Here is an 18,378-nt window from a genome sequence, read left to right on the forward strand (position 1 = left end):
TGCAGAGTTGGGGCAACCAACAGAGTCCGGCTTCCGCGATCCAATAGCAGCATACATGGACACGTTTTTCAGTTTGACTGATAGATCAAGCTGTCTTATACATAGCCAGGCTCATTACGTGCATGAAGGGCTGCCAGCAATAACATCTGTGTCCTCGCGGAAGCCTTCTCAAGCGGCATCATTCTCAGGTTTACTTGAATGGTTGATCTGGCATTTCAGTATTACCTGATCTAGTGTTTTTACAGCAAAGTAGGGTAGATTTTGTAAATAAATAAGCAGCCAAAAGGCAGCATTTTGTTTCAGTTTCATTATAGTTTAGTTTGAAGTTTGCCGAATTAGTCTTTCAATCAATTCAGTCAGTTTCCAGTTAATAAGTTGAGTCTTCAGTTGTGTTGATATGTAAATAATGACTCCATTGCCCAATGGTTGGAAAACACTGGTTTGCTCTCCCAGAGGTCTAAGGTTCTTGGCATCTCCAAGGAGCTACCATCCCCATTGGAGCCAATGTTAGAGTCGGTCTAGTAGCCCTCCACCAGAGATCAAAACTCTTTGCATTTCATAATTAGGTGTCTCATCAGTGTGATCATGTTGCATCCCGTTAGGCATGCCATAACCCTGGTGGAGAAGCTTATGTCTTTTATTCCCCTCTTGTTTGGCACTGCTGGATCATGTTTTCTTGAGTAAATAAAATCTTCACAAGGTCATTTCCCTGTTTTAAATGTCAAGGTCTTAGGTCTAGGGTTGAGTCAAGCTTTGTCTTGAGATGTCATAAAGGACCAGCAGGCCAGAGGGATGTCCGTCATAAAGCATCATTTTAATAACTCTTATCATTGTACAGCTAATTTTTACCTTGTTTTCAAAAACCCTGTTTTTGAAGACAAAGGTCATTATCTCATTTTTGTAAGAATTTGTAAAAAGTTCAAATTCTCCGAAAGTTGGCATGCAGCCTTGGTCTCTTTTGCCAAGACATCTCAGAAGCTATCCCTGCAAAAATTTTCAAGAGAAATCATCATTTCAACCAATTTATTTTGAAAAAAGGAAACCAGAAGTCAGCAGCAATTAATTCAAAAAGTGTCATTTCAAAAACATTTAAAAGTGGGTTTTGGGCAAATTAAATTCAAAAGTGAGCCTATAAAAACCCCTCCCTCCTCATTGGTAACTCATTTGCCTCTCAACACTTCAAGAGAATACTTGTCAAGTCGATTTCAAAGTTCATTGAGCGAATTGGGCAATTACAGCGGCGCGCTACGCATCAGAGGAGGCGCGCTACGCGTTGGGGGCGCGCTACGCATCAGCGCGTATTTTCCAGTGCAAATTAACTCAGGCGCTACGCGTTGGAGGCGCGCTACGCATCAGGCTGGGCGCGCTACGCGTAGGGTTTCTTGCTCAGGAAATCGCCAGCAAGCCACCAAAACTACTTCTCTCTCAAAATCTTTTCAGGTAGGCCTCTAATCCATGGTGATTTTGGTTTGGCTAAGATGAATGAGCAATGAACATGCAAAAAATGCCATGCTAATATGGAGTAAAAACCCTACCTTGCTGTGTCAAAATTTAAAAATGTAAATGTGCTAGGGTTTCATTGAAATTTGCTGCCCAAGGTTACCCATTTTCCATTCCTCTTTCCCCATATTTTCATCACCATTTTCCTTGACATTTTTCCATGCAATCATATAATTTCCCTATTAAAAATCATTAAAATCCCTAAACCCTACTAATTCCTAAAACCCTATGTAAATTTCCTAAACCCTACTTCCCATTAAAATCCCACAAATTATGATTGTATATGTTCCATGTTCCTTTCCTAAAATTTCCTTTCACATTTGTTTTCCCTAATCCCCTCAATGTTCCCTTTTCCCTAACATTTCCCATGTGTGTTTGTCCCCTTGGTAACAACATTTAAACAAGTCAAAACAACAGTTCATTGGGTGCACAGTCAGCATTATTTTTCAGTCACTTGCCTCCAAAACCATGTGAGAAACCGAAACAGATTATGAGCAAAGTGATGACCGTGAATCAACACCAGAGGTAGAGGTGCCAAGGAGGCATCACAGGGGTGGTAAAGGTGGTCAGCATGTCAGGGAGGAGCCCGCCTCTTTGGCTTATCTACAAGCTTGTCCACTTGTAGTGACATGTTTCCGATACCAATCATGTTATGAATATTGCGAGAGAATCTCCCAAATTCAACACCACAGGGAATTGGTCCGCTTGTTTGTCCTACATTTGCACAATGGGATTGTGAATCTTGCAGGAGTGGACTTCACATTGTCACTCGAGATTGTTGCTCAAGCAACAGGGATACCCAATATTGGAGAAGAGTGGAACAAGCGCCAGCAGTTGGACAGATTTCATTATGAGCCATATATCAAACCTGTATATATGAGGCACCTAACTGCTGTTTTTCCCTTCAGATTCTTAAGAGATGAGTATGCACCTTTGATGAGGATCATCATTCGCTATTTCACTTGCGAGGGCAGATTTTCGCGTTTATATTCGTACCATATCCGTTTGTTAATGCATTTCACACGGGTACGAATGATGAACATTCCATTCTTCATGTGCCGAAATATAGAGAGGATGGTGCCCTTGGTGCAAAGAAAGAGCCCAGCACAACAACACAAGAGCATCTATCATTATGCACTGATCAAGATTGTGGTCATGCATCAGTTGGCACAACAGGGTATTCCATGGGAGTATTTCATTTCTCGTGACTTGTTCACAGTGCCACAGCCACCTCCTGAGGTTGTCCGTGATGAGGGAGGGCCTTCACATCAGTTTGACATTCCAGAGCCCGAGCATGTCAGCTCCCCTCCATTTGTTACATATCAGAGAGGCCACAGGGCCTTATTTGCATCTGCACGACGAGTATTATCTTCACACCAGGTGAAAGGGGTCTCGCCTTCTTCATCAGCACAACGAGTGTTATCTCCACCTCATGTGGAAGGGGCCTCGCTTTCGACAGCAGCACAGGTACCGGAGAGAGGCAAGCAGCCCATGATTGAGGAGGGACTGTCAGGTGATCCAAACATTGACATTATTGACCTTGACATCAGTTCTCTTAGCTCGGAGCTAAAGGAGATCATTCAGCAACAAAAGGCTGAAAATCGCTTGTTGTAGCAGAAGTTGGAAATGGCAAATTGGACAATCACCTACTTAGAGCAGCGCAACAAGCAACTAGAGAATGAGCACACTCTTGATGAGTTGCGGAGGATCCATGAAGACCGCAACTTGGCTCGCAAGAGACCCGGTGATTTGACACCCATTGAGCGAGAGAGGCTATGCTCATCCGGGTCAATACTCATTTGGAGAAGTTGCTGGCCAAGGCAAACAGGGAAAAGGACATGCTCCGACACATGAAGAATCACTATTGGGCTCGAATGCATGTGTGTAAAGCAAGAATGAAGGTACTCAAAGGACGGTTGGCCAAGGCACTAAAACGGAGAAAAAGGCCCGATCCCCTTCATATTTTGGCTGAGGCTTCCTTGAAGGAGCACGGCACTAAATGACACACCTTCAGCTCAAATTTCAGAGAATTTGGAGCAATTTTGGTCTTTTTTGAATTTTTTTGGTCAAAAAACAGGTTTTTGCCCTCAACGCGTAGCGCGCCACGCGCTACCCTGAAGATGGGCAAGTCCATTTCTCAAAAACTCAGCATTTTTGGAGTTGTCATGACAAATTACACTTGCTCAGCAATTGCCAAGACATTTCATCAGGTTTTGAGCCCTCAGAAGGTCAAAAAACATGCAAAAAATGACTTTCTGCCACTTTTTGGACACACAGGAAGCAGTCTTGGGAGATTGCAATTTTGGAGGGGCAAATGGACACCAAATTGAGAAATTCCACTTGGGTTGGAAAGTAGACATCTAGACCTTTCCAACAAGCCTACTTTTGCCTCATTTGGATGCCGGGAAGTGCCTCAAAAGTTGGCTCAAAGGCGCGCTACGCGTAGAGAATTGGGGCGCTACGCATTAGGGAAATTTGCCAGATTTTCACCTACAGCTCAACAAAACGCAGATTTGACTAGTTTTGACTTTTTGGAGTGATTTTTCATCCTCCTTGATGTAATTGATGTAATTTTATGATGTCATGGCACTTATTTATCTCTTCTAGAAGATTCATTCATAAAAAGTCAAAAATTTAATGAATGAATTGGTTTCCTAGCTTATAGAGGCAAGTTGTTTTGACTGCCTAGATTTTAGTGCTCAGTTTAGAATTGGTTGAAACAGCTCCTAGAAGGATGAGCTCGACCCCTAGAGGCAAGGAAAGGTGTTAGCTTGCCTATGTTATGTATTTTCTTAGTCATTTTCATGGTTGGACTCTTGAGGGATAAGCTTCTATTGTATTACACTTTGTATCTCTGCAATTTTGGTAAAGGAAAGACCAGGGTTTTGCAGCCCTCTTTGGGATTCCTGTGGTTACTTGTGTTGATGGTGTGCTTCTCTTATGTACTTGTAAGTTTTATTATGTGTATCATTTTCTCACTTTTCCTTCTACAAATTAGGCAAATGAAGTGATAAGGTAGAATTCATGATTGCTATGCTCTGCCTTTAAGTTTGCTTAATATCAATGTTTTCATCTGTTTAAGGAGAACTCATGGTGATTTCTTGCTCTCCTTAGCTCCTCACCAGTCATTTCTATCCACCCAACTCTTTCAAAGGCATCAAGACAGTCTCCTACCTTGCCCCAAAAAGACCTCTGCAAAAGCTGTGTCCCATCCCCGCACCCAAAATTGCTTTCCCCCTGTTTTCCACCAAAACCCTAAAATCTGAAATCAAACCTTCTCTATCAGTTTACTAGCCTGAAATCAGTGTTCTTTATTGGTTATCTCTGCCCTTTGAAGATCTTTGCCGAGATAGACCCGGAGAGAGCCCTCTCCTGTCCTCGTAGGGCTAGCTACGAGGCTAAGTGGTTTGATGTTGCCTTGGATTTTGCCTTCTTCAGCCTGAGGCCAGATTCGAGCGCTAACAGACATAACATTGTTTAGCAGGCTCGGACTGTGTGTGTGCATCTTCCTATACAAGCCTCAGATACAATTTACAGTGGCTATGTTTTAGTGACATATTTACACTGTTTTCTTATATAAATTTTCAGACTGTGGGTCTGCACCTTCAAGCTGTGAAGTGTTCTTTCTAGCGAGGTAATACCCCTGGCTACAGTACATCATTTATTAATACAGTATGACAATGTGGACAGAGTGGACAGTATGGTGTGTGGAGCTTTCTTTTGTGAACTGTCTGGTGCTCACTAATATAGTGTGTTATTCCTTGATGACTGCAAACATTGGTGCATACCCCTGTATACAACGTGCTATTCATTGGTGATTGCAATGCTTAGACTATTCATTGACTGTAGTATCTCTTTGGACAACAGTAACATCCTGTGAAGAAAAACTAGAAGCATCTATTGGCGCAGTGTGATAATTATACCAGGATTCTTGAAAGGTGGATCAAAATTGGTGCAGCATGGTGCCAGAATATTATTGCTGAAGTTTTGGTGCATGCATTGAAGTACAGTGGCTCAGTCTCCATAGCTGGATTATACCAGGATCCTTGAAAGGTGGATCAAAATTGGTGTAGCAGGGTGCTAGAACATTTTTGTTGAAGTTTTGGTACAATAAGGACATTGGTGAAGTTGTGGTGCAGAAGTCGTGGTGCAGTACTAAAATCTTGGTGCAGCATGGTCCGTTGGACAATGGTGTCGTGTGGTGCAAGGATTATCATTGCTGAAGTCTTGGTGCAACATGGTGCGTTGGACAATGGTATAGAGTGGTGCAAGGATTGTCATCGTTGAAGTCTTGGTGTAGCATGGCGTGTTGGAGAGTGGTGTAGTGTGGTGCAAGGATTGTCATTGTTGAAGTCTTAGTGCAGAATGGTGTGTTGGACAGTGGTGCAGTATGGTGCAGAGTTGATAATGTAGATTGGGTGATGAAGAATGGTGCAGTGTAGCAGGCTTAGTGCAACATAGTGAAGAGACCTTGAAGACATCTTGAAGCACCCATTGAAGAGCTTGTGGAGAAATCTCCTGTTGGGCAAAACACTGTGAAGAATCCCTTGAAAAGTTCTTGAAGAAGCCCTTGAAGGGGCTTAAAGCAGGTGCAAAACTTGGATTGCCTTTTGCAAACACCTTGAAGATAATGATGAAGACCATGATGCATTAGCCATCATGAGGTGACCTAGAGATTTTTCTTGGGTATAATGAAGAGCAATGGTGACACCTTCTATGAGACAAGGTTGTCATTGATTATGTGGCGTGGAGACTATAGTGAAGCTGAAGATTGACAGGGCTCGGTGAAGAAGACTTTGGGAGCCGTAAGTTACTACCAAACATTATCTTGACGAAGTATTGTAGTGGGTTGGAGCCTCGAAAAAACAAGGTTGGTGCCTTGAGAAGATAGGGTTGGTGCCGTAGAGGTTGGAGCCTCACAAAAGACCAAGTTGGTGCTTGGCAACAGGTTGGAGCCTGAGAGATTGAAGATCGGTGTCTTCATCAAGGGTTGGAGCCCTATATACATTACACTTGATTCATTGTAAATATTATATTAATAAAAGTATTTATTTCCATTGTTCATTTTGTGTTCTAAGTATAAGTGATCTAACTGGTAAAAGTAACAATTGAAAAGAAATATTGATTCAGCCCCCTCTCAGTATTTCCAACAATCAGAGCGCAGGTGAAGCAAGAGAGCAGACCGGAAGAGCCTTGCTTTGAAGAGAAGGAGGGAGATCGAAGTGCTACGTGGGCAGTAGATTGAATCCCTAGAGGGATTGCACAGTCCAGGCTAGGAGGGCAAGATTATCAAGGAAAATCTCTCTCTGAGTGAACAAAGAGGTAAGGTTTCAAGTTCACGATTTGTCAGTGGCAGAGGGAGCAGCGCAGCAGCAAATTCAACGCAGAGCAATATTCAGGTGGGACGCAGTTTTTGCAGCATTTTGCTGGGTCAGAAAAGTGATAGAAGAAGGAAGAAGACACTTTTTGAGGGAATTTCTTCCTCAGAGAATTCCTAGCCAGGGAATTTGATTTCTCAATTGTTGAGTAGCAGTAGCGAGGAGTAGATCTACTAACTCCAGTAAGGAGTGCATAGGCTAGCCTAGGAGTTGCACAAAGGAGAGAGGGAACAATTCGACTTTTGTTGGCAGAGATGGAAACTAATGGGCTGAGAGATCAAGATCGGTTGGATGGAGCATCCAACTATGTGATCTGGAAGGCTAGGATCTCCTGCCTTCTAGATGAGCATAATCTCAAAGCCTACATCGATAGTGTGGTAGCTGAACCTGCCGATGCAGATTCACTCAAGAAGTACAAGGTTGAGATGGCGAAGGCCAAGTGGTTGATCCTCGACGGAGTGAGGGATCACATTATATGTCACATTGCTAGCAAAGGGACGACAAAGAGATGTGGGATGCCTTGGCTAAGTTGTATCAAGGATCTTCTAAGTAGCGGAAGATGTACTTTGAGGAGAAAATGAGATCCACAAGGATCCAGAAGGGGGAACGCATTGATCTGTTCCTATTGAAGCTTCAGGAAGTTCGAGATCAGTTGGTGTTAAAATTGGAAACTAGGGCCAAACTCCATGTGGGTCATATTATTTATGGCAGTTGATATTTTTATTGGATTCCTCTTATTGAGAGGTGTAGGATTGATCTAAAGATCATCCAATTCCGAAAAGTATTTATGAAGTTATGAATTTATTTATGTTATGGACAAATTGTTAAGTCGCCAACAACTTATGTAGGCTCAGAATCTCAATAGTCATGTCTATTCAACCTCTATGTTTTAGTATAAATAGAAGAGGACTGCAAGTCATTTTTACACACACTTGGATCTCTTCCTCTCTCTACTTGTCTTTGGGTTTTAGTAGGAGGAGAGATCCCAAGGAAAAGCCAGAAAAGCCGAAAAAGCTGGAACTGTCGGAAAAGCTGGAAAAGCTGGAAAATCCGAAAGCCGGAAAATCCGGAACTATTGGAAAAGTCAGAAAAGCCTGAAAATCCGGAACTACCGGAAAAGCTGGAAATGCTGGAAGAGCCGGAAGTACCGGAAAAGTCAGAAAAGCCGGAAAATTCAGAAAAACCGGAAATGCTGAAATTGTCAGAACTGCCAGAAAAGCTGGAACTACCGAAACAGCCGGAGCATCTGTCTCTGAAGGAAGGCAGCATGATGTATGAGATCATGGGCAACATAATAAGCAGCATGATGATATGAGCATGGGCAGCTTAATGATGCATGATGATATGAGTATGGGCAGCATGATGTATGAGATCATGGGCAGCATAATAAGCAACATGATGATATGAGCATAGGTAGCATAATGATGCATGATGATATGAGCATGGGCAATATAATGATGAATGAGATCATGAGCATGGGCAGCTTGATGACGAATAAGACCATGGAAGATGCAGCATGATGAGCAGCATGAAGATGAGAGCAGCTCAGTCATCAAGGTTCAACACATGTGACAGTACAGCAAGGTGTCACACGATAATGTGCAGCAAATAGACGAGATGCAGCACTATGATAGGTGAACAAGTCACCTTAGAGAATTAGTTGAAGCAATATGTCTTCAATTGATCTCATGCCGATATCAAAATTCAAAGTGATTGACTTCTATTGTAAATGTACTATCTCTCTCACTTTCTCTGCTAAACTTTGAAGAACATAAAAGAAGAATTGATCAAGGGTTTCCCTACATTGTGGGGTTTGTCCCTGGCTAGCGCCACATCTTGTGTCCTCTTGTCTTGGCTTGTCTTCTGCGATATATATTTATGTTCTATCTACAATTTACTTTATGTTGATGTGATTGCTAATGTGGAAAAGAAATTGAAATAAATTGCTCTAGCATAGAACATACCTAAAATTAACAGTTGGCAACTGTAGGATCAACGCTTCAGCCTATAGAAATGGTGAGGTTGGCCCTAAATTTAGTCTCAAAAGAATGGTAAGTATTTTTCCAGAGTATCCTGGGCAGAGAGAGATTTCTAGATTGGGAAGGGATGTGGGCCGCTCTTCAACAGGAAGAGATGAGGCGAGACTTAGTAAAGCACAAACTTGATAGCAGCAGTAGCAGTGGGACGAAGCCCAAGGAGGAGGAGGATAATGCAACCCTTGCATCAAAGGGGCAGCAGGAGCAGTGAAGGCAGAAGGATGTCTCTAAGATCAAATGTTTCCAGTGTGGTGAATTTGGTCGCTACGCTACGCAATGTCCTCTCAAGAAGAAGGACAAGGATGAGAAACATGATCCACAGGCTACAACCACAAAGATCAAGGAGGAGGAGTTTGCAATGATTGCCCAGATACCTCTAGGAGAGAGGTGGGGTGATCTAGTATTATAGTTTGAAAGAACTGCAGATGGGCCAGATCCTTGAGGAGTCCACCTCTTGGATCAATACCTTGCTACAGGAGCCCATATCAGAAGTAGCAGGATGGACCAGTATCAGTTGGTGTAGAGGAGTGCCAAAGTGACAGTTGCAATGACTAGGAGCGCCAAAGATTGAGCAACGCAGAGCAGAGTTGGTAGCAGTGCAGTTGGCACAGTGCAGAGTCAACAACAACGCAGAGACTTCAGAGGGTTAGCGCAAAAACTAGCAGTAGCCAGAACTCCAATAACGAATGCATCACGCTGAACACCTGTTCAATTTTTGGATGTTTTTCTATTGGAACAACAACAGAGTTGCAGTGTAGATGCAGTTGGCAGCAGCATGCAGAGTCAAGAGCAACACAGATGCAACATTTGTGCAATAGTTGGTGGGCAATCATGTCAGACATCAACAACGCAGAGGGATATGCTACAAACTCAGGGTGATGCTTCAACAGGTTGCATTATTAGAGCACATTCCTCGCTAAGAGGGAGTGTTGATTTCTGGTAGCATCAAATGTGCTCTAAGCCTCAAAATTTGCAGGGAGCCTAGGACACATGTATTCCAGAATACCCCGAAATCGTTTTGGGAAATTCCACACAGAGACAGTTTTATTAAAATAATTAATTATTTTTAATGGATGCCTGAGTCCAAACTTAGGAAATTAAAATAATTAAAGGGTATTAATAAAACTGGGTGTGAATCTTCTAGAAAAAGACGGAGATCGAGTCAATATGATCTGAGCCATTGATTAGAATTTAATCTAGGTCGTTGATTACTCAATGAGAATATTATAAGAAGGACTTCGATGGGCATTTGGAAGACACATCGAGTGGGATCAAGAGATCGATTTCTCTAGAGAGCAGCACAAAGCAGCTGAAGAGATCATCGAGGAGAGTCTTGCAGTGAGGGGCAGGGATAGCTTTCCGGAGGAAGTTTTCCTGATTCGAAGAGTGCAAGGCAGAGAGGGAAGAGAGTAGTCCAAAGAGGCAGCGCAGTGCCACACAGAGCCATGTTGTGGCAGCGCAGAGCTTAAGAGGGAATTCGTATTTCTGCTGAGGAACAGTCGGGATCTAATGCCGAAGCTGGGGTGTAAGACCGGGAGGCTAGAGGGCCGAAGTTTCCAACTAGTAGAAGACTGAGAGGAGGTGCAACGCAGTCCCAACAGTTTTAATGCAGTAACTGCGTGGGTGTGACGCAGTGCTATGTAGAGACAACACAGAGGCTCATCTCTAGTGTAGATCAGTGCCGGATTTTCTAGTGATAGGGTGAGATTATCTCACTATCTTTTTGTCTAGTTAGATCTCTGTATAGGATTATCAGTTTGGGCATCCAAAGAATTGTATTCAGAAACTACTGCATTATATTACAAACCCTCAGCTGTTGCACTGGATTTCCCACATTGGGGTTTTCGGAGACATTTGTCCAAAATCAACGGTGTCACTTGTGTGTGCTATTTCTTTCTTGCTCAACTCTTGTTTCTGCATATTATTTATGTTGTGAAGGTTGCAGTTGTATTTATTTCGATGTTTACCCTATAATATTATAAATAACTTGATTCAGTAGGAGAAATATAATCAGTTGATGTAGTAGGGGATTTGGGTTTTCCAAATTTTCACAAGCACTCCCAGTCTGCTTGAGCCGTGTTAGCTCTCCAAAATGCTCCTTTGGGTCTCTCCTCTCAAAACGCTCCAGTACCCTCTGAGTGAAATCCTCATAGGCCTCAACTCCTGCATGTCCGATCGTGGTCAACCCATGGAACCACCAATCATGAGCTTCCCCCCTCTACATAGTGTGGCAATTTTGATTGCCTCCCCCTTTGTCTTCTGGTTGAGCTGGAAATAGACATCCAACTTCTCAATCCATGCCCTGGCTGAGCTCTTAGGCGATCCATCAAAAGTTGGGAGGAATAACCTCCCATCGTGTGCTATAAATCAGTGCCATGTGTGTAGCCTCCTCCACTCTGTTCCCTGCTCTTATTATTGCCCTTAAGTTGACAGAAGTCCCTGAAGGTGATGGCCTCTCTGAAATTAGGCCCATAGGAATGATACTCCACAAAATAGACCTCCATGGGCATCTCCTCCTGCCCCTGTGACCCTCCAGCACCTGATGTTAGGAATGTTGGGATGGTTGACCTGGGTGGTGTGCTAGAAACAAGAGGTACATTGGGTGGATTTGTTGCATGGTGGTGCGAAGTACCTGAGCCTTCACCTAGATGAATTTCTTCTTGAATCCCCTTGCCCTTGTTGTTGCTGCAGTTTTGCTGTCTTAGTTCATCAATGTCCCTAGACAAATTGTTGATGGCCTTCAAAAGATGATGAACAAACTCCTCTTCTTTACTCATCTTATTTCCCTCATTATCCCCCATATCTAGCCTCTCAACTTCTGGCTCAACAGTTACTGGATCAGGAGTAATTTGTAGCTGCCTTTCTCTGCTTCTATACCTTTGCCTCCTATAAGTGACGTTCTGCTTATCCTCTGGTGTCATAGACTAATCACTGCTCCCACAGGCTGAGCCAAGACTATGAGCTCTGATACCACTGTAATATCCCTAAGGAAAATTAACAATGATAAACAAAGCATGCATAGCAAAACACACATAAATTTACACACAATATTAAACACCCAGAAAAAACTCCAAAATCTGCGCAGAACTAAGCTGTTTTATTAATGTAAATAAGGGGTACAATATGAGATTAGAATGCATGCACCTGGGCTTGCCCAAGGCAAGCTAACAAGACCCAGGTGATGAAATCAATTTCTCAACCGCTCGGAATTGTCCCCACAAAAGATTTGCGTTGGCCCCAAAAAACTACACTCATGGCTGGAAGAAATGGTTGCTAGGTCCTCCTCTGGTGCTCAGAAAATTCCGGGAAATTAACCCCGGTCTCTCCACCAATAACCCACCAAAATCTAGCAATGGTTTGGTGAAATGCCGACCTTCGAAATTCGGTCCAATTTCCATTCACCCCTCCAGCTGCCGGGTATATCGACCCACCTGAAAATATCACTTTTTATGGCCCCCAAAATGGCTGCAATACTCAGCAAATTCCCCTTTGGAATTACCCCACAAGTCTCAACCCTCAATTCCTCCTTCTCCCCTGCTCCCACGTGTGGTACGAAGGTACCACTACGTAGGCCCACATAGTCCTTGGTGATGGCTGTTTGGCACAGCAGACTCACACAAAATGGAGCCCCGGAAACACTCCAAATCTTCAGCAAATGATGGCCCTAGGTTGTCCCTAAAAGCCCAACAAATCCCCAGCTCCACAACCAGGTCCTCCAAATGCAACGTATTTCCCTTTCCCATGTCCCACCTGCTGAACCAGCTCCACGAATTCACTTGGCAAGCTCCCAGATCAAATCAGAAATGATGCAGGTCACCTCCTTGGGTTGGCACTCGAAGTCCACTGAAGGTAGGGTGAGATTCTCGCTTGAAAATCTCATGTGCTCAACAGCACATGCAGACTTGGCTCTCAGCTCAAGCGTGCTAGTCAAGTGTGAATGTCAAATGATCAAAGATAGCTAAAATGAAGAATGCTCCTCCTATTTTAGTCATTGAGCCTCCAATTTCCCCATGTGGGCCCCATCCCTCGATTTCCCCATCTCTCTTCCCTCCATGAGAATGTATTTCTCTTTGGGGTGGCCCCCACCATCCACTAGCAAATCGATTTCCCCTTTTTCCTTATGTTGGAGCCTCCTTTCACCTCAAAATCACAAGTGGGACCCCACAACCCACTTTTCCTATGTTGCCACCCAAAAATTGACAAAATTGGTCAAAATTGATATTTCACTTAGCAACCTTGCTAAGTGGGAATATCACATTTTACCGACCAAATAGAGCTAGACTCATTACCACCCTTTTTGCTGTCTTTTAAGCCCATTTGAATCTCCTCTTGGATATAATGATCCCAAAGCCTCTCAAAGTTAGGAAGGTTTTTTCTGAGCACAAATACTTTTTAAAAATGGTTTTTATAAAGTTGGGAAATCATTTAGTGGCATGTCCAGTAGCTTTGCATCTTAGCCTTCTCCCCAGTTGTTGCAAGTTGATCACGAATCTGTTTGATCTTCGTAAGGTCATCAGTGACTGTGGCTGATCTAGTCATCATCATGGATCTGAGTTTGTTTTGCAGTGTCATCTTCTTGTTCATGTTTTGACTCTAGTAGAGACTAACCAAGGCATCAAAAATCTCCTTCCCTATCTTTTTCTCGGATACATGAGGGATCAAATGATCTGTTATGGCATCCAAGATCATTCGCTTGGCCTTCGCTTCCATTTTGTTGTGAGCTACCAAGCCTTGTGGATTTGTAGGCAGAGTCACAATGTCTCTGACAATATCGCAGAGATAATTTCCTTTAGTAAGAGCGTAATCTTCACCTTCCATTCTAAGATAGTCGAGGCATCATCCACTTTGTCCTCAAGCCTGAGGCTAGCAGATGCCATCGTTGAGATCTACTGCACAAACTTCCAAATCTGAAAATTAATTTGAAATCCTCTAAGTGCTAGTCCTTTTCAACAATTAATTTATTGTTCCAAATCCTTGAGATCTCAATCAGGGAAATAGATCTGATACCATGTGAAATTCCAAGCCTAGAAATTGCTGAATTTAATTCTTGCTGAAATTAAATTTACACCATATCATGAATCACACAATACCTAGAAATTAAGTATAGCAGAATCATAGAACACTGTTTCACACATACACACATATTTGTTCTTTCAAAGTCATTTTCATTTTTTTTAAAAACTTACAAAGAAGCCTCCACATGCTACCCAAAAACAACACTTTACGATTACCAAAATCACCCTAAACTCAAGTGGAATGACTGCCTGAGAAGTATGGCCGACAGTATGGACTGCACAAATGCTTGTACAGTCTACCCGTATAACTATATAGATCCACAACGTCCTATTCATATGATTGCACAGATTTCCATATGGTTATACAGGGCTGTTCAGTACGACCATACAGGATTGTACCATATGACTATATGTACCTGTGTGCTTCCTGGAAATACATCTTTCCTGGCTGCCTGCACCCGCATTCTCTCTCAGTTACTCAACCCGTTCAACTGCTCAACTATGATGAAAGCCTTTACATTGAGGCTTGACCTGTCTTTATACTATAAGTTGAGAATCTATTTTTGAGATTACTCCTAATTTGAGTCATGCATGGGATGCACTTTTTGGACTCCAGTACTAAATATAAGACTTCCACTTTTCTACGAATGTGAATTACAAAATAGAATTACTTTTTGAAAATATTTCAAATTACTTCTCATACATTCACATTGAACTTGTGCGGAAGTTCCTGTCCAAGTTATAATTCTCAATATCATTAACGTCAGGTACATGACATCAAGGTGCAAGTATGTGACATCAATCATGTAACTTCTTTTGCATAAAGTTGTTTTAACATTTTACAAGACTAGTCTAGGCAGATTTGAATTCATTACTTTCTAGTATCCATATTGTAGTGTGTCCTTAAGCTGGAGTAAACTAGTTTGCATCTTTCTTCACTATTTAAGGAAATATAACATGTTAACATTGTAATGTTGTAGAGTTTGATCTCTCATTTCATATTTCAGTCTCTATGTGTGTAGAAATTATTATCTAGATAATGTTTAACAGAATGGGAGCCAGTATATGTGTGTAGCAATTGTTATCTAGATAATGTTTAAAAGAATGGGAATCAGTATATGTTCGTAGCAATTGTTATCTATATAATGTTTAAAAGAATGGGAGTTTTATATTTCCAATAGCAAACTATTCACTATGCAATTAATTACAGCTTCCTTCATTGAAGTAGTATGTATATTTCGCATGTGAATTACCAGGTGGGTCAAATTGTGAATTTTAATGGAGTGCCTTCATGAGTTTTGTGAAACTGCAGATTGCAAATTCAATGGTTGCAGCTGGGGAAGCTTTGTCTGCAGGGTCTGCAAGGACAGCAGATGAGCAAAACCCTATCGATCAAGCACGGACACTGAAGGTGGTGTGCTTTGTAATCCTTTAATCTGTCTGGATGTCATAGGTTTTATCCTATTTTATGGATTACAAATAAAATTGAAACTTATAACATGACAAGAATATTTGATGATTGGTGATTGTAGTTTGGAAGTTTGCAAGTGGAGTTAACTTCCAAACGGGCATACATTGGTTCCATTGTTGGATTGGTTTTTGGGTAAACTTCACACCTATTTGGCTTGATAATGCTGACTCTTTCTCATTCTTGACTTGCTGAGTTCCATAGTAGAGTTTAGGCTTCTGTGATCCATATCAAGTTTACAAAAGATTTTTCGGCGAAGATCACATGAAACATCATTTGTCGACGCGTTTCGAACCAACCAGTGTGGTTCATCGTCAGGACAAGTTGGTTCGAAACGCGTCGACAAATGATGTTTCATGTGATCTTCGCCGAAAAATCTTTTGTAAACTTGTTGAGTTCCAATTAAAGAAGTTTTTTCGTCACTTGCATACAAATGTATTACTTTGCAGAAGTTACATTTGTCTTTCAAAATAAAGAATGTTCAGCATCCTTGGATTCTCATGTTGTGCAAGTGTTTTGTTCTAGAATCCTTTCATGGAATCTTGCTTCAGGGGTCCAGAGTACACCAGAGGACTCATTGCAGTATGCCAATGAAAATGCTTTGCTACTTGCAAAGGTAATCCTCTTCTAAGTTTCAGATGTTTTTGTCAGTCATTTTTTTATGTGTAAGAGTGTGCTGCCAAACAGCCTGACATGCTTGAATGCAGTCCTTGAGGGGAACACTATTGGCCCTTTGTTACTCGTGTACACTGTTGTCTGCTGTTACTGCGGTAGGCCTCTTTCTCTTTGGGAGACAGTTAAGCTCGGAAGGAAAGTAAGCATTTGAAGACTGGAAAACTGCAGCTGATGACATGTGAACAATCATTTAGGTGTTTAATGATTCTGTTAGTTGTGGATTTCTACATCCTTGTGTAAAAGAGATCTGTTAAGCATGACATGAAATAAATTTGACTAAAGCAGACGGTTATTATTAATTTTTTAACGACTCTTAATCTTCTTGATGGTCTCTTCTAATTAATTCTAAACTGTAGAACTTAGCTGTACTCTCAGACTGTTTAATGCCCCAAGAATAGTTAAAGTTAAGTTTGAACCCTTCAAATTTTAGTTCTTTGTCAAAGTAAGAAATTTATTTTCTCATTTTTACAAACTCTATTTCACTTTAAATTAACCTGAGATGCCAATCTGTTCAAAAGTTCGTTCTTTAGATGCATTTATGAAGATGACTAAAACCTAAGTCACCTGACATGTGGATTCGGGATTCGACGGATACGGGGATTCGAGTGTCGGATACGGGCATGTTGACTCCCCGGAAGAGGACACGTTCGGATATGTTATATATATATATATTAAAAATTAGATATTTCTTACACAAGTTCTCATTCATGATACAAATTCATTGATTTCAAACATAGATCTTCATCTACATGTAAGTTTTACTATTTACAAAGTAACATTATGCATAGTACATAGTACATACAAATACAATTGTGACATAAATGATAAATCATGATTCATAATACATATTCAATTCATCAATGATCCAATAGGAGAAAGACAAGATAGTAAGATAAAGATATTGACAACTGTAGTTTTCTCATTAAGTCATCATAATCAAAATGTGTTACATAGGTGTTGAAATTTCTAAGTCTATCTGTTAGAAATTTTATCTATATTCTTCTGGTTTATTTCTCCAACTTGTTAATAACGAACAAGTTATTTAAAAATATAAACATCGAAGTAAACACAATACAGTCTCAATCATCTATAGAGCAATAGCTGAAAGAATAGCAAACACACAAGTGACACCGTTATTTTTGGACAACTCATCCCTGGAAAAACCCAACTTGGGAAAACCAGTGCAGCAATTCTGAGGGTTTATTTATTATGCAGTCTATCTTTGAGTACAACTGGGTGCTAAACTGGCTCACCCGACAGAGAAAAATAACCGACAGTAATACCTCTCTATTCGGAAGCAGATATTCATAAAATCTGCTCCACGAAACCCTCTCCAACAACACTGAAGCACTGCGTCAGCCTCAGAACCCTCTGCGTCAACCCTTTGAGGCACTGCGCAGCCTCTGGGACCCTTTGCGTCACTCCTGCTGTCCTCTGCATGGATGACGTAGGCCCTCTGGCCTCTACGTTGTCTCTGCTGGGCTCTGCATGGACTGCTCTGGCTTCTGCGTCTGCCTCTCTGCCTCTGCGTTGGTCTCTCGGCACTATCTCGGCCTCTCTGTCCAGTACTCATTGCCCCTCGCTGCTGATCACTGATTCAACTTTACTTAGCGACCCCGCTCTAGTAAATCGAATGACTGATCCCTCTGGTATGTTCTCCAACTAACCCTCAAGCCTCCTCTTATACTTTTCCTGTTGGTCCTTTAACGACCGAGATTATATCTCTAATCAACAACTAAGATTAGATTTGGCTTGATCCATAACTTTTGGAACCTTTTAACCAGTTTTATATTAATACCCATTAATATTTTATTTTTTCTAAGTTTAGACTTAGGAACTCCATTAAAAATATTAATTATTTTAATATATCCCAAACCGGTTAAAATCTACCCAAACCATTTTTGGGTCTTGGATATCTCATGTGCTTTAGCCTCTCCACCAATTTTCATGGCTACAACACATCCGATGCTACCCCAAATCAACACTCCCTCTTAGCGAGGACTGTGCTCTAGTAATACTCCTCATTGAGCATCATTCTGATTATACGACACTGGTACCTGTGCTGATGCTAGGCCTCCCCACCCAACATCCTTTGCACTGCTGCATCTTGTACTGCTGCCCATGGCTCTGCGACTGCCACTGCTACATCCGTACGTTAGCTCCCTCTGCATCCGTGCTACTGCTAGTCCTTTCTCCCAACATTGCATCTACACTGCAACCCCCTCTCATCATGTTGCATCTTGCTACTGCCAATTGCTACTGCACTGCAACTCAGTTACTGATGTTGGAAATACTGAGGGGGGGTG

At 41.8% G+C, this 18,378-nt stretch overlaps 1 protein-coding gene across 1 annotated transcript in view; it reads left to right on the forward strand.

Annotated features, from left to right (window-relative positions):
* LOC149216681 (LOW protein: ammonium transporter 1-like protein) overlaps window positions 1-16,379 on the forward strand; it is a 143,607-nt gene extending 127,228 nt beyond the window's left edge. The window contains exons 6-9 of the mRNA XM_089392824.1: window positions 15,242-15,340; window positions 15,462-15,532; window positions 15,923-16,013; window positions 16,105-16,379. Coding sequence (XP_089248950.1) covers window positions 15,242-15,340; window positions 15,462-15,532; window positions 15,923-16,013; window positions 16,105-16,215 — 372 coding nt within the window. The 3' untranslated portion in view covers window positions 16,216-16,379. The remainder of the gene's footprint in view (window positions 1-15,241; window positions 15,341-15,461; window positions 15,533-15,922; window positions 16,014-16,104) is intronic.
* The last annotated feature ends 1,999 nt before the right edge of the window (window positions 16,380-18,378 follow it).

The sequence above is a fragment of the Pinus tabuliformis genome, chromosome 1_1 (assembly GCF_031772625.1).
Source record: "Pinus tabuliformis cultivar Carrire ecotype Pingquan chromosome 1_1, CPIR1, whole genome shotgun sequence".
NCBI classification, from domain to species: domain Eukaryota; kingdom Viridiplantae; phylum Streptophyta; class Pinopsida; order Pinales; family Pinaceae; genus Pinus; species Pinus tabuliformis.